This window comes from Phocoena phocoena, chromosome X (assembly GCF_963924675.1).
Source record: "Phocoena phocoena chromosome X, mPhoPho1.1, whole genome shotgun sequence".
In the NCBI taxonomy this organism is placed as follows: Eukaryota; Metazoa; Chordata; class Mammalia; order Artiodactyla; family Phocoenidae; genus Phocoena; species Phocoena phocoena.
This window is the reverse complement of record NC_089240.1, coordinates 76,512,441-76,530,297: the sequence shown is the minus strand read 5'-3', so window position 1 is coordinate 76,530,297 and position 17,857 is coordinate 76,512,441. Positions and strand designations below refer to the sequence as shown.

Genomic DNA, 17,857 nt, shown 5'->3' with positions numbered 1-17,857 from the left:
TTAACTATGCAAATCCATGAGTGACCTCAATTCTTAAAAGCATTTCCTAAATTATGGTAAATTATTTTTATTGTTATTTTGAATCCTGATAGACTTCTTTAATATCTCTAACTTTGGTGAGAGGAAACCTATTCTGACTTTCACATTACTACTATTTAATTAAGCCTACATAGGTTTTCAAAAGTTTTATTCACTGAAACTGATATGAAGACCTTCTTAAGTGTAACACAGACGAAATGATAAAATCAACATGCTGCATGACTTCCAGAGAAAAAATGTAGATAAATTCTATCACTTGACTTTATTAAGGAAATAAAAATACTTAAATCATTTACTTTAGTTATGAATTTCTAGATATATTTTAATTCATTTCTCCATGGAATACAGATAAAAAAGACTGTATAAACTCTTGTTTTCATAAATTTAATGGGTTTTAAATTATTGTATACAGATATCTTGGGTCTTAATATGTGCATAATTTCCTTCAGGCCCATTAGAGAAAGCAATAATATTTCATTTTCAAAAAGTCATTATCTCTTAAGAATGTCTCCTGAAGGGTTCTTAATACCTTGCATGAATATGCAGGTACTCAAATGGATATCTAAAGTAGAGATTTCATATATATTTCATTCTCTGGCTTGAAGGTGAGAGTGAGTAGCATGACTTCATTTTCCTAATCCCATTCTTGCTACATTGTGTTAATACAGATTTATGAACCAGAATAATGGTGAGTTCCTAATCTGGAATTGACACTCTCTTTTCATTGTGGGGGTTTGGGGGAATGGTGGGTAGGGGGGGATATCTTTATGCTATTTGATTATCTTGGGTAGACACAGATTTTCCCAAGTGAGGCTGGAAGTCTCAATACCATTAAGTATTAAGACCTGTTTATCAGATTCCAAGAGGTTTTACTGTGATGTATCTAGCCATGACTGTGTTGATCCTCATGCATACAACTGTACTGAGGACAGTGCCATGACCCTTTATTTTGGAGTTTTTCCAGTATATTCTCTAGCAAGAAGTGTCATACTGCCATCTACAGACAACACTGTCCCTATTATAATCATCATTCCTCACCCAATTTTCCTCCAATCAGGAGTCATTTTGTTCTGATTTTCTACCAAACTTAAAATGAATCCATATATCTATTCAGATACTTCTGCAGAACACGATCATTTTGATCCCAAGTTGAGTCAGTAGATTCTGTAAAGTCCTACTTCAACTGAAAATAATTAAAAAATATAAAATTAGAAAGGTTACTTAGAAACTTGGATTACCTACCAGTCTGGTGTGTACAGACACAGGGGTCTTGAAAGTTGTCACTGGATAGCTGCACTCAGAAACGCTGTAGGGATCAGAACTGCTGGAGGAACACTTGGAGATGGAATCACAGCCCACGAAGGTGTTATCAAGAGGCAGTTCCTGGATGATGTGGTGCTTTGAATTCAGGGGAGTTTCCGGCTGGATCTGGAAGGCAGGCTGTGGAGAGGCAGATTTGTAGTGCCGGGCCAAATCAGGGCTGTCAGGCTTGAAAGTAGTAGGTGTAGTGCCCCAGTTGTACTTGCCCATGGTTTGCTCTTCCAGTTCAATGGGAAGGTCTAGTGTGACGCTGTTTCCATCATTGTCAGCATCATCTGCCTTAGTTTCTTCAATAGTAACAAAGTTAAGCAGCAAGTTCTTAGGGGTATGCTTCTTCTTCTTCTTCTTTTTCTTCATCATTATCATCTGCCTGCTTTCTGGGTTTGGAGTAACCCATTCAGAATTCTGCTTGTTTTTCTGAGCAGCCTTAAGGTGTGGTGATTGGCGGCATCTTACTACAGCAGTGATGAAAATAACAAGGATGACAGTTATGGTGCCTGCAACAATGGCAACCACGATCTTGACATAGTCACTGGATGGTGAGGATGTATCAGATGTCTCAATACTTTGGGTCACTGGTGTTTCAATGTTTTTGCGCACCAATTCATAGATCAGTGTAGCATTGGTCACTGACTCATTCACAAATAGATTAACATTTACAACATTGAAGAGAGAATCAGGTTGTCCTAAGTCCTTGACTTTGACTACCAGTTTGTGTAAACCAAGGTCTGCAAGGACACATTTCTCCTTCAGTGTAATGTTGCCTGTTGTTTGGTCAATCATAAACAGACCTTTTGTGTTTCCTCCTACAATGCTGTAATGAAGCTCTGCATTCATACCAGTGTCATTGTCAACAGCAACTACCGTGAAGACCACTGTGCCTGGATTTGTGGATGGCAGAACCAATTCAAAGGAGTAGTTCGAAGAAGGGACAACAAAAACTGGTTTGTTGTCATTGACATCAACCACATTTATGGTGACTTTGGCAGTTGAAGAACGTGATACCCTACCACCATCCTCAGCCTTTACATAGAAAGTATAAGATTCTTGTTTTTCTCTATCAAAGGAAATATTCGGTCGGATGACACCAGTCTGTGGATCAATGGTGAAATCATCACTTGCGTCTAAAATGGAGAGAGTGACTGCAGAATTTTCTCCATAATCAGGATCAGTTACAGTGATTAGTCCTACTGTGCCATGTCTTGGAAGGTTTTCTGGGACATAGAAGTTGTACTCATTGTGAGTGAAAATTGGACTGTTGTCATTCTGATCAAGAATAGTCACTAAGACTGTGGCATTGGTTATTAAAGGTGGCATCCCGTTATCTTTTGCCAGAACTGTGAATGAATATTTTTCCTGTTTTTCTCTATCCAGTTTCTTCGCTGCAGTCAGAATGCCTGTACGACGATCCAGGTTGAATTCAGATGGAGCATCAATGCCAAGCAGGTAGTTTATCTCAGCATTATGCCCTGTGTCTGCATCCATTGCACTTATTTTTGTCAACTGGGTGCCAGGAGAGTTATTCTCAGGAACAGAAAGACTTATGAAAGGCTGAGTGAAAACTGGAGCGTTGTCATTTTCATCTTTTACTTTGATGAGGAGCATGGATGATTGATTCAAAGGAGGTTTGCCAGCATCTGCAGCCAGTAATTTAATAGCATATTCTCTTGTGGACTCGTAGTCAAGATACGCAGCAGTCTCTAGGAGGAACTGATTACTGAATACTGGCCTCAACCTGAAAGGGACTTCATGATCTGTAAAGCACGTCACCCTACCATTAAGGTCAGCATCCTTATCTGTCACAGTTATGAGCGCAATTTTTGTGTTGAGTGGAGAATTTTCTGAAAGAACCACGGTGCCATTGATTGGATTGATGATATATCTTATGTCAATTGATGGGACATTATCATTGACATCTGTAACATTTACTAGCACCATTGATCTTGCTGGTATCAATCCACCATCACTTGCCAAAACCAGTAACCTGTGGTTTGGTGATTCCTCCCTATCCAGTGGTTCTTTGATTGTGATAAGTCCACTGGTGGAGTTGAGGTGAAATAGCCTCTTGGCCATGTTGGAGACTAGATTGCTGAAATAGAAGTGAATCCTGGCATTTTCACCTATGTCGGCATCTGTGGCATGAAGTTGTGTCACTGAAGTACCTACAGGAGCATTTTCTGGTATACTGACTTCAATCTCATTCTCCTTGAAGACTGGGCGGTTATCGTTTGTATCAGCAACGCTGACTTGCAAAATGGCAGTACTGGATCTTTGAGGAAAGCCACCATCTTCAACCTTTACTTTCATTACATATGTATCTTTCTCTTCCCTATCTAACTCCTTTTGAACTATCAATTGTGGCATCTTCTCTCCTTCTGGTGTTTCAATAACATCAAGCCCAAAAATACTTTGACCCTGGAAAACATAGAAGGAAACATTTTAGCTTATATTATTATTTAATGAGACCAGTTTTCAATTCCTTGAAGTCATATGACATAGGCTCAACTCAAAAATAAGTGCCAGAGACTTGAGTTCTAAGTCCCAACTTTGTCAGTAACTAATATTGTCACCACAAACAAGATGCTTAACATCTCTACACATTTGTGAAATTAGAGTTGTGCTAGAAGATGTTCTAAGCGCTTTTCAGGTTGTAGCGCTTTGTGGCGATAAATGTAACATTTATGTGAACTATTAAAGATTTCAAAATGAACAAGTATGTAGAATTTTAAAAAGAATTATCACTAAGTTTCACATGGTGAATGAACTTATAAGTGAATTAAAAATGGTTACTCCAAATGAATTAAAATATCTTGCTATAGATTTCAGTTGTCTAGGACACCTTTTCACCACCAGAAGTAACAATCAAGTATAAAATCTTTATCCAAGACAAAAGTGCATATATCACATCTAATAAATACAGCTAATAACTTTGGCAAAGGGAGAAAATATGCAAACTCTGATAAGAATAAAACCTTGTGCAAAATACACAGACTTTCTTTTTTTTCCCTATAGAAACAGGTGTTAAAAATGAAATTTCTGGGAATTCCCTGGTGGTACAGTGGTTAGAACTCGGTGATTTCACTGCCGGAGCCCAGGTTCAATCCCTGTTCGGAGAACTAAGATCCTGCAAGCCATACATTTTTTTGGAGATTAACAGAACAATGTTATTTAACTTCTATTTTTTTTTAATGAGCATGCACAATGAACTGAAACTAACATGCCAAAATGTCAAACTGGAAAATATTGCTATAGGAACAGTACCTATATTTTCTTTATGCCTATAAAGTCAGATTATGGGAATGTTTAAAATCAGTTTCCTCTGGTTCTGGCTTCCCTCAAAATCTTCAAGGAAGTGGTTCAATTAATATAAAACTGTAAAATTCTTAAAGTGCTTGGGCTCTCTTAAGTGCTATTGTTTATCAGCACACAGAGGATCTCATACTCTTGTATAAGTCTTTAAAATAGTCAAATAATTTTGATAAAGTCCAATTTATCAATAGAAAATAAAAAATTTTAAAGTCCCTTCTCTGAACTACAATAAGATAAGCCCTACACAGACAAACAGTGATCTTGATAGCTGATTGAGGAGTAGCATTCACTGGCTCTCAGGTGCAGTTCTAGCCAGTGTTACCTGTAGCACTTTGACAGAAATGAATAAGATAGAAAGGTACTGGAGGCTGTGAAGATCAGAAGATCTTAAGATTCCTAGTACATGGGTGATTTATGAACCCTTACGTACATGCATGCACACACACACACACACACACACACACAACCACACACTACAATTTTAATTCTTCAATATATTTTTTAACATAAAAGTTGCTGACATGTGCTGAAGATCAGTTATTGAGATCTCATCTATGTGCTCTGTCCTGAAAGAACAGGAGAGCATCTGAGGGTTTTTTCTCATTGTTCTGTCATACCAGTTTCTAAAATAAGATCCTAAATGTTAGAAACCAATGAACGATATCAGGTTTTCAGGGACCACTAGAATATATGGTGAGATTATATGGTCATATTATCTTTTATAACTTATCAAAGTGTTATAATTGCTTACATAAAATCTAGTACAGTACTTAAGTACAACTACATTTTTCCTCATGAATTGCTTGAAGATATTTCTGCATTTTTTTGGATTTTTTGTGTATGTTTAGATTCACCTACTCTTTTATTCAAATCCAGACCATAATATATCTTGATGGAAGAATTAAATGTTTATTATGAAATTTAAGGTGGCATTTCAGAAATATTAATTAAAATCATCATTTTGCTTCAATATAATTTAAAAAAAATTTCCTACAAGGTAACCAATGTGTATTAATCTTAGTTTTAATTCATAAACTAAAATGAGCATTCTATTAATATTTTACTTATATAAAGCAATAACCAATTTTCTTTGCCAAGGAAAATATTTTTCATGTAATACCTATCTACGAGTGTTAAAATTAGCAAATATATTTTAAGAAAAAAAGAATTTTACAACAATAATATTAAATATACATACAGTATTTACTATTATAATTTGATTTAGGTAAACAGTGATTAATGATAATTTTACTTTTGTAATGATATTTCAAAAGGCTTTTAGGAAGGTTCAAATCTGGAATGTCTCACCTATGGGTAGAAAAAATAGCTTCTGAATTGAACTTCACAGAAATCCATTGCATTTAATACAATTTTGTTAATTCTTGGCATGCCAATATTCAATGGCTAATATGGTCACAGCATTCTTCTAGGCACTGGCGATATAGTGGTAAGTAAAAATATTTTGCTAATGTAATGGAAATTAAATTTTAGCTAAGATGAGGGAAAATCAATAGCAATCTAAGTATCTACTGATGTTGATACTAATAGATTTATGTTAATTGAAAATAATTACATTTTCACTAAGGGCTATAAAAGTAGATTATAAAGAATTATTAGAGGTTATATAAGGGGGAACTAGCATATATTATATAGCCTAAAAACAACAAGTGAATAACTGAAGGTCTTGAGTTTCAGACTCAATTATCCAATTTATGACTATAATACATCTGGGGAAAAGAATATGCTAGTTTTAATTTTTAATTTTATTCATTTATGTTTATGTATTTTGTGTTTGTATATTTAGAGCTTAGTCTTATGTGTTTGCCTGAATTTTGCATTGACCTTTGCTTTCCCAAGCAAATGAATGAAGGGTTATGACACTTGAAAAACCCAAGAACAGCATGTTTGCTGTCCTTAACTATTATATGTGACGTGACAGTAATGTTGAAAGATAGATTTTTCAAATTTTCAAGATGATAATGAGATATACATACAAGATAATGGACAATGTTCATACTGCTCTTCTGTCTTCTATGACTGCTCTGTCCAATATGACAGCGATTAGTCACACATATTTACATTTAAATTTTAATTAATTATAATTAGATAAAATAAAAAAAAATCAGTACCTTAGTCTCACTAGCCACATTTCAGTTCCTATAGCTACATCTGAGTAGTGGCTATGGCATTGGACAGCACAGATATAGAACTTGTCCATTATTACACAAAGTTCCATTGCACTGGACTGTTCTAAGACGTTACATTTTCTTTAATAAAAATCTATGTTCAGGTCAGGGGATTTTGTGCCTACCACCCCCACTCAGATATTTAGAGCTCTACAAATGACTTGCTAGTTTACATATTTAAATTTCAGAGTGGGCATGAAGATGGTGGAAGAGTAAGACATGGAGATCACCTTCCTCCCTACAAATACATCAGAAATACATCTACATGTGGAACAACTCCTACAGAACACCTACTGAATGCTGGAAGAAGACCTCAGACCTCCCAAAAGGCAAGAAACTCCCCACGTACCTGGGTAGGGCAAAAGAAAAAAGAAAAAACTGAGACAAAAGAATAAGGACGGACCTGCACCAGAGGGAGGGAGCTGTGAAGGAGGAAAGGTTTCCACACACTAGGAAGCCCCTTCACGGGCGGAGACTCTGGGTGGCGGATGGGGGAAGCTTCGGGGCCACAGAGGAGAGCGCAGCAACAGGGGTGCAGAGGACAAAGCGGAGAGATTCCTGTACAGAGGATCAGTGCCAACCAGCACTCACCAGCCCGAGAGGCTTGTCTGCTCACCCGCCGGGATGGGTGGGCATTGGGAGCTGAGGCTCGGGCTTCGGTCAGATCCCAGGGAGAGGACTGGGGTTGGCGGCATGAACACAGCCTGAAGGGGGCTAGTGCACCACGGCTAGATGGGAGGTAGTCTGGCAAAAGGTCTGGAACTGCCGAAGAGACAAGAGACTTTTCTTGCCTGTTTATTTCCTGTTGCACGAGGAGAGGGGATTAAGAGCGCTGCTTAAAGAAGCTCCAGGGACAAGCGTGAGCTGTGGCTATCAGCTCGGACCCAGAGATGGGCATGAGACACTACGACTGCTGCTGCAGCCACCAAGAAGCCTGTGTGCAACCACAGTTCACTATCCACACCTCCCCTCCAGGGAGCCTGTTCAGCCCGCCACTGCCACCGTCCCATGGTCCAGGGACAACTTCCTCGGGAGAACACCCGACATGCCTCAGGCTGGTGCAACGTCATGCCAGCCTCTGCCACCACAGGCTCACCCCACACTCTGTACCCCTCCGTCCCCCTGGCCTGAGAGAGCCAGAGCCCCTGAAGCAGCTGCTCCTTTAACCCCGTCCTGTCTGAGTGAAGAACACACGCCCTCAGGCGACCTACACGGAGAGGCGGGGTCAAATCCAAAGCTGAACCACAGGAGCTGTGCGAACAAAGAAGAGAAAGGGAAATCTCTCCCAGCAGCCTCAGGAGCAGCGGAATAAATCTCCACAGTCAACTTGATGTACCCTGCATCTGTGGAATACCTGAATAGAGAATGAATCATCCCAAATTGAGGAGGTGGACTTTGGGAACAACTATATATATATATATATTTTTTCCCCCTTTTTCTCTTTTTGTGAATGTGCATGCATATGCTTCTGTGTGATTTTGTCTGTATACATTTGCTTTTACCGGTTGTCCTAGGGTTCTGCCTGTCTGTTTTTTTTTTCTTTTTTTTTTTAGTGTAGTTTTCAGTGCTTGTTATCATTGGTGGATTTGATTTTTTGCTTTGGTTGTTCTCTTCTTTCTTTTATTTTAATTACTTAAAATTGTTTTAATAATTATTTTTGTTTTTTAATTTTAGAACCATTTAATTTAATTTTATCTTTTGCTTTCTTTCTTTCTTCTTTTCTCCATTTATTTCTGAGCCGTGTGGATGACAGGCTCTTGGTGCCCCAGCCAGGCATCAGGGCTATGCCTCTGAGGTGGGAGAGCCAAGTTCAGGAAATTGGTCCACCAGAGAGCTCCCAGCTCCACATAATATCAAACGACGAAAATCTCCCAGAGATCTCCATCTCAATGCCAAGACACAGCTCCACTCAACGACCAGCAAGGTACAGTGCTGGACACCCTATGCCAAACAATTAGCAAGACAGGAGCACAATACCACCCATTAGCAGAGAGGCTGCCTAAAATCATAATAAGGTCACAGACACCACAAAACACACCACCAGACGTTGACTTGCCCACCAGAAAGAAAAGATGCAGCCTCCTCCACCAAAGCACAGGCACTAGTCCCCTCCACCAAGAAGCCTACAAAACCCACTGAACCAACCTTAGCCACTGGAGGCAGAAACCAAAAACAACGGGAACTACGAACATGCAGCCTGCAAAAAGGAGATACCAAACACAGTAATTTCAGCAAAATGAGAAGACAAAGAAAAACACAGCAGATGAAGGAGCAAGGTAAAAGCCCACCAGACCTAACAAATAAAGAAGAAATAGGCAGGCTACCTGAAAAAGAATTCAGAATAATGATAGTAACGACCATCCAAAATCTTGGAGAGAGAATGGAGAAAATACAAGAAATGTTTGACAGGGACCTAGAAGAACTAAAGAGCAAACAATCATGAACAACACAATAAATGAAATTAAAAATTCTCTAGAAGGAATCAATAGCAGAATAACTGAGGCAGAAGAACGGATAAGTGACCTGGAAGATAAAAGAGTGGAAATAACTACTGCAGAGCAGAATAAAGAAAAAAGAATGAAAAGAAATGAGGACAGTCTAAGAGACCTCTGGGACAACATTAAACGCACCAAAATTCAAATTATAGGGGTCCCAGAAGAAGAAGAGAAAAAGAAAGGGACTGAGAAAATATTTGAAGAGATTACAGTTGAAAATTTCCCTAATATGGGAAAGGAAATAGTTAATCGAGTCCAGAAGCAAAGAGAGTGCCATACAGGATAAATCCAAGGAGAAACACACCAAGACACATATTAATCAAACTATCAAAAATTAAATACAAAGAAAAAATTTTAAAAGCAGCAAGGGAAAAACAACAAATAACATGCAAGGGAATCCCCATAACGTTAACAGCTGATCTTCAGGAGAAACCCTGCAAGTCGGAAGGGAGTGTCAGGACATACTTAAAGTGATGAAAGGGAAAAAACTACAACCAAGATTACTCTATCCAGCAAGGATCTCATTCAGATTTGATGGAGAAATTAAAAACTTTACAGACAAGCAAAATCTAAGAGAAATCAGCACAACCAAACCAGCTTTACAGCAAATGCTAAAGGAACTTCTGTAGGCAGGAAACACAAGAGAAGGAAAAGACTTACAATAACAAACCCAAAACAATTAAGAAAATGGTAATAGGAACATACATATCGATAATTACCTTAAATGTGAATGGATTAAATGCTCCCACCAAAAGACACAGACTGGCTAAATGGATACAAAAACAAGACCCATATATATGCTGTCTACAAGAGACCCACTTCAGACCTAAGGACACATACAGACTGAAAGTGAGGGGATGAAAAAGATATTCCATGCAATTGGAAATCAAATAAAGCTGGAGAAGTAGTTCTCATATCATACAAAATAGACTTTAAAACAAGCACTATTACAAGAGACAAAGAAGGACACTACATAATGATCAAGGGATCAATCCAAGAAGTTGTAACAATTGTAAATATTTGTGGACCCAACATAGGAGCATCTTAATACAAAAGGCAAATACTAACAACCATAAAAGGGAAAATCAACAGTTACACAATCATAGTAGGGGACTTTACCACACCACTTTCACGAATGGACAGACCACCCAAAAGGAAAATAAATAAGGAAACAAATTTTAAATGATACATTAAACAAGATGGACTTAATTGATATTTATAGGACATTTCATCCAAAAACAACAGAATACACATTTTTCTCAAGTGCTCATGGAACATTCTCCAGGATAGATCATATCTTGGGTCACAAATCAAGCCATGGTAAATTTAAGAAAATTGAAATCGTATCAAGTATCTCTTCTGACAACAACCCTATAAGACTAGATATCAATTACAGGAAAAGTCTGTAAAAATTACAAACACATGGAGGCTAAACATTACACTACTTAATAACCAAGAGATCACTGAAGAAATCAAAGGGAAATCAAAAAATACCTAGATAAAAATGACAATGAAAACGCGATGACCCAAAACCAATGGGATTCAGCAAAAGCAGTTCTAAGAGGGAAACCTATAGCAATACAAACCTGCCTTAAGAAACAAGAATCATCTTGAATAAATAACCTAACCTTACACCTAAAGCAATTAGACAAAGAAGAACCAAAAAAACCCCAAAGATAGCAGAAGGAAAGAAATCATAAAGATCAGATCAGAAATGAAGGAAACGATAGCAAAGATCAATAAAACTGAAAGCTGGTTATCTGAGAAGATGAACAAAATTGACAAACCATTAGCCAAACTCATCAAGAAAAAAAGGGAGAAGACTCAAATCAATAGAATTAGAAATGAAAATGGGGAAGTAACAACTGACACTGCAGACATACAAAGGATTCATGAGCGATTACTACAAGCAACTATATGCCAATAAAATGGACAAATTCTTAGAAATGCACAACCTGCCAAGACTGAACCATGAATAAATAGAAAATATGAACAGACCAATCAGAAGCACTGAAATTGAAACTGTGACTAAAAATCTTCCAACAAACGAAAGCTCAGGACAAGATGGCTTCACGGGCGATTTCTAGAAAACATTTAGAGAAGAGCTAACACCTATCCTTCTCAAAGTCTTCCAAAATATAGCAGAGGGAGGACCACTCCCAAACTCATTCTACGAGGCCACCATCACCCTGATACCAAAACCAGACCAGGATGTCACAAAGAAAGAAAACTACAGGCCAATAACACTGATGAACATAGATGCAAGAATCCTCAACAAAATACTAGCAAACAGAAACCAACAGCACATTAAAAGGATCACACACCATGATCAAGTGGGGTTTATGCCAGGAATGCAAGTATACTTCAATATATGCATATCAATCAGTGTGATACACCATATTAACAAACTGAAGGAGAAAAACAATATGATCATCTCAATGGATGCAGAGAAAGCTTTCGACAAAATTCAACACCCATTTATGATAAAAACCCTCCAGCAAGTAGGCATAGAGGGAACATACCTAAAATAATAAAGGCCGTATATGACAACCCCATAGCCAACATCGTCCTCAATGGTGAAAAACTGAAACCATTTCCACTAAGATAAGGAACAAGACAAGGTTGCCCACTCTCACCACTATTATTCAACAAAGTTTTGGAAGTTTTAGCCACAGCAATCAGAGGAGAAAAAGAAATAAAATGAATCCAAATCGGAAAAGAAGTAAATCTGTCACTGTGTGCAGATGACATGATACTTTACATAGAGAATCCTAAAGAAGCTACCAGAAAACTACTAGAGCTAATTAATGAATTTGGTAAAGTAGCAGGATATAAAATTAATGCACAGAAATCTCTGGCACTCCTATACACTAATGATGAAAAATCTGGAAGTGAAATTAAGTAAACACTCCCATTTACCATTGCAACAAAAAGAATAAAATACCTAGGTAAAAACATATCTAAGGAGACAAAAGACCTGTATGCAGAAAATTATAAGACACTGATGAAAGAAATTAAAGATGATACAAATAGATGGAGAGATATACCATGTTCTTGGATTGGAAAAATCAGCATTGTGAAAATGTCTCTACTACCCAAAGCAATCTACAGATTCAATTCAATCCCTATCAAACTACCAGTGGCATTTTTCACAGAACTATAACAAAAAATTACACAATTTGTATGGAAACACAAAAGACCCCGATTTGTGAAAGTAATTTTGAGAAAGTAAAATGGAGCTGGAGGAATCGGGTACCTGGACCTCAGAGTATACTATAAAGCTGCAGTAATCAAGACAGTATGGTACTGGCACAAAAACAGAAATATAGATCAATGGAACAGGATAGAAAGCCCAGAGATAAACCCATGCACATATGGTCACCTTATCTTTGATAAAGGAAGCAAGAATATACAATGTAGAAAAGACAGCCTCTTCAATTAGTGGTGCTGGGAAAACTTGACAGCTACATGTAAATGAATGAAATTAGAACACTCCCTAACACCATACACAAAAATAAACTCAAAATGGATTAAAGACCTAAATGTAAGTCCAGACGCTATCAAACTCTTAGAGGAAAACAGGCAGGACACTCTATGACATAAATCACAGCAAGAGCCTTTTGACCCACCTCCTAGAGAAATGGAAATAAAAACAAAAATAAATAAATGTGACCTAATGAAACTTAAAAGCTTTTGCACAGCAAAGGAAACCATAAACAAGATGAAAAGACAACACTCAGAAAGGGAGAAAATATTTTCAAATGAAGCAACTGGCAAAGGATTAATATCCAAAATTTATATTCAGCTCATGCAGTTCAATATCAAAAAAAACAAACAACGCAATCCAAAAATGGGCAGAAGACCTACACAGACATTTCTCCAAAGCAGATATACAGATTACCAACAAGCACATGAAAGAATGCTCAACATCATTAATCATTAGAGAAATGCAAATGAAAAGTACAATGCGATATCATCTCACACTGGTCAGAATGGCCATCATCAAAACATCTACAAACAATAAATGCTGAATAGGGTGTGGAGAAAAGGGAACCCTCTTGCACTGTCTGTGGGAATGTAAATTGATACAGCCACTATGGAGAACAACATGGAGGTTCCTGAAAAAAATAATAATAGAACTACTATACGACCCAGCAATCTCACTACTGGGCATTAACCCTGAGAAAACCATAATTCAAAAAGAGTCATGTACCACAATGTTCATTGCAGCTCTATTTACAGTAACCAGGGCATGGAAGCAACCTAAGTGTCCATTGACATATGAATGGATAAGGAAGATGCAGCACATATATACAATGGAATATTACTCAGCCATATAAAGAAGCAAAATTGAGTTATTTGTAGTGAGGTGGATGGACCTAGAGTCTGTCATACGGAGTGAAGTAAGTCAGAATAGAAAAACAAATACCGTATGCTAACACATATATATGGAATCTAAAAGAAAAAAAAAAGGTCATGGAAAACCTATGGGCAAGACAGGAATAAGGATGCAGACGTTCTAGAGAATGGATTTGAGGGCATAGGGATGGGGAAGGGTAAGCTGGGACAAAGTGAGAGAGTGGTAGTGTATATATGGACATATCTACACTACCAAATATAAAATAGATAGCTAGTGGGAATCAGTTGCATAGCACAGGGAGATAAGTTTGGTGCTTTGTGAGCAGTTAGAAGGGTGGGATAGGGATGGTGGGAGGGAGGGAGACACAAGAGGGAAGTGATATGGGGATATATGTATATGTATAACTGATTCACTTTGTTCTAAGGCAGAAATTAACACATCATTTTAAAGCAAATATACTCCAATAAAAATATTTTTTAAATAAATAAATAAAAATAAATAAATACATTTTGTATTATCCCAGTAATTTGAAAAGGAGTTGCCTACATATAAGACATAAATACTTTTCAATAAAGTTTTGGACAGATACCTAAGTCTGATGCTAAAGTGTGGTACCAACATGAGCTTACTATCTTTAATGAATGACTATTCCAAGGCTGTTCCTCTGTCTTGTCTCCTTCAGGAATAAAGAATGACTAACACATGGATCCAACATTAGTTCTACCCCATGTCAGTTAGCTCAACTGACATTCAAATCCATATGAACCATGAAAAAACCTGAAGCTCTTTGCCATATGTTAGACCTTGACATGAAAACAATGGGATAGATGAAAAGAAGAAATAAAGATATATGGTATCTTAATTTATCACCTTGCTACCTTTACCATAGATATGTCCTATATACAAAAAAAAATAGTTAGAGCTTTGGGATAATTGTAGTATCCTGAATTCCAAACTTACTTAGAATTATTTCCCCCTTGTTTATAGGGAAAAAATATTGAGAAAATCCTTTGCTATCTCTCCCAAATGGTCATCCTTTGGTGAGAGAACTATCACTCATCTGTGTGTCTCTCTCGGTAATTTACTTAAGCCTCTATTACATTAATGAATGTGAGTGTAGGATAAAATGGTCTCAAGCTTCATTTATATGTATGATCTCTAAGGACATAGCACCCAGCATATACGAACACATTAAATAAGCATTTGTTAGATGAATAAATGCACAAATTAAAAAGAGAATTCCTATTTCCAAAGAAAAAAAAGAGAAAGAGCAAAGTTTGGTTGTTCTTGTTTTTAATTTTCAGTCTGTGCTTGAATAGGAATATACTCTAATTGTTGACTCAGGTTGCTTTTTTTCTTTTGCTTTAATTAAATTGTCCAAAAAACAATTTCATAATTATTTTATAAAACAACTATTTTTTTTTTCTGTTAGGGATATGATAAGCTACAGTGTCAATCTCTGGTAAAAATTTATAGCCTAGTTGTAAACCTTTATTTTTGGAAGAAATAATGACACGTACTTAGTTTGGTAAGTGGCCTGTGTACTGACAAAATACAAAACCCTACATCTGTCAAACACCCATATGTACAAACAAAAAAAAGAGACAACAAAAACTCAAAGAATAAAACAACATACTATATGAATTGAATGCAACACATTATACGTTGATTTTGGATCCTGGTGTCTTGAAATAGTTTGATCTCATGTACACAAAATTGCCAATTCCAGTTCAGGTTAAGAAAAAATTTGGGACTTTCTAATAACCTCATGTAATTCAAAAAACTAATTTCATTTGTGAGTGGCATTTCTTCCTAAATTCAAAATTAAGATGAGTTTGCAAATCTAGGACAAAAACCGCTGAAATAAGCAAGATGTTATTAAGCTCATCGGAGACTTTAATTCTTTGTAGGGATTTGTAAAATTAAGGAAAAGAAAGTTGGTGCTGGATATGAAATTCCCAAGAGAAGTATTTTTGCTTTTGAAAAAAATGAATAAGGAATATTCCTTGCTGAATTAAAAGCTATTTTTTTGCCTATTCTTCTGTGAAAGAATTAGCTGAACCATTGTACTAAACTTTAGCATTTTTGACATATGCATGTGCAAGACACCACTTTATTGCCTATTGGAAGGTAATAAATAACACAGCAGTTCCAGAGCTATAAATCTAGTACAGTTGCCCAGAAAATGCATACAGTGCCAGTAAGTACTAAAAATAGTTCCAAAGAGATTGGATTCTAAAACTGCTTACATAAAAGCTGTTTATTCTGTAGATTGAGGAATGCTGGGGGAAAGACTAAAAATGTATTTCTGAGCTTTACCACTGCTTGATTTATCAAGAGCTAACCTGACTTTAAAAAAAAAAAATTCTTTTTTTTTTACTGTTACTGATACACCTTTGGGCCAGAGAAATGCCAGTGTTTATCTATTTGCATAGTTTCAAATGGATAAAACCACAGAGATATGGCTATTTTGGAAAACAATAGGGAAATAAATTTAATATTCTTAATACAAATATAATTGGTACTATAATAAATTTACTTTAATTCCATTAAAAGTTCATTGGTTTGCTATAGGCTGCCTAGAACTACTGAAGACGATAGCAACTCTTTCTGAAATATTCAACATTGTGATGTCATTTAGATTCTATGCACTATTTCAAGAACATTTCTTTCAGCATTCATTTGTAGCACTGTCAAGGGAAATACAATAAAAAATGGATTACATGTAAAATGACCTGAGCCATTAGTCACATATTTGACAATAACCTTGAAGTCACCAAGTCCCTACCTACTTTAAAGTTATATTACAGAAAGGAAAGTCATGTATTTAAGAAAGTATCAACTCTCTTCGGAAGAAAAGAATTTACATTAAAATATTAACAGCACTGGTGTTAATCTTGGCAAAGCCATGCACAAGGTTTAAGATATCATACGTTTATTTTATCTATTTGATATTTAGCAAAGACTATTTAATAGAACAATGATATTGTAGCATATGGTTCTTTTTTTTAATGTTAGTCCCAAGAAAAGTAATTCCTTCCATTGACTTTTTTTTCTTTGTTTCATCAGATTTCAACATTAGGAACAGCTTGTTTGTTTTTCCTCTTTAACAAAAGAGTACGTACTCGGGAAGGTCACTGAAAATGGTAGTGTCTTGATACTAACTTCTGTCTTAAAGGATTTTTTGTGGTGATGTATGATAAATCTATCTATTTCCTTTTTTATGGATGTGTGTCATTGTCACTATTCTGTGTCTTCCAACAAGGAGAATAATCAAACTACTTGATTATATTATTTGGAATAAGCATTCAGATTGAAATGTTTAAAAGTGTTAACTTAGGGGCTTCCCTGGTGGCGCAGTAGTTAAGAGTCTGCCTGCTAATGCAGGGGACACGGGTTCGAGCCCTGGTCTGGGAAGATCCCACATGCCACGGAGCAACTGGGCCCGTGAGCCACAACTACTGAGCCTGAACGTCTGGAGCCTGTGCTCTGCAACAAGAGAGGCCACGATAGTGAGAGGCCCGTGCACCGCAATGAAAAGTGGCCCCCGCTTGCCACAACTAGAGAAAGCTCTCGCACAGAAACGAAGACTCAACACAGCAAAAATAAATAAATTAATTTTAAAAAATTAAAGTGTTAACTTAAATTCATAATGTTATGGGCTGGAACAAAGGAGATTTTTTTTTCACCTTTAAAATAAATATATTTTATTCCTTGCCAGGAGACTCCATGGAAAAAGATAAACAGTATATGAACATAGAAAGCATTGTTAAACAATTTCAATGTACAAACAGAGCCAGAGAAAGTACATCACAGGCTTGATAATATTAAAAAAAAATTTCCACTAGTGCTTAAATGAGAACTAAGAAACTGACACTTGTATCTGTTAACCACTCCACCCCAGCCTCCACTCTGCTTCACAGTGACTGAATCAGGCCAGAGGATGCAGATTCTCTACCTGTGACTTTGGGAGGCAATGGAAAACCCCCCAGTATCAAGCAGGAATCAGGAAGGATACAGAGTTTCATGGTGCAGGTGGTAGACTAACCCGTCATTATCCCATGAAACCTCCCTAATGGCTTGTGAATAGGTAAACAAAAACTTTTATTAACACGGAAAAGTGTTTCTGCCTTGGAGGCTATCATTAC

At 36.8% G+C, this 17,857-nt stretch overlaps 1 protein-coding gene across 1 annotated transcript in view; it reads right to left on the bottom strand.

Annotated features, from left to right (window-relative positions):
* PCDH11X (protocadherin 11 X-linked) overlaps positions 1–17,857 on the bottom strand; it is a 757,630-nt gene that overhangs the window by 665,871 nt on the left and 73,902 nt on the right. The window contains exon 3 of the mRNA XM_065900626.1: positions 1,282–3,774. Within this exon, the coding sequence (XP_065756698.1) occupies positions 1,282–3,774 (2,493 nt within the window). The remainder of the gene's footprint in view (positions 1–1,281; positions 3,775–17,857) is intronic.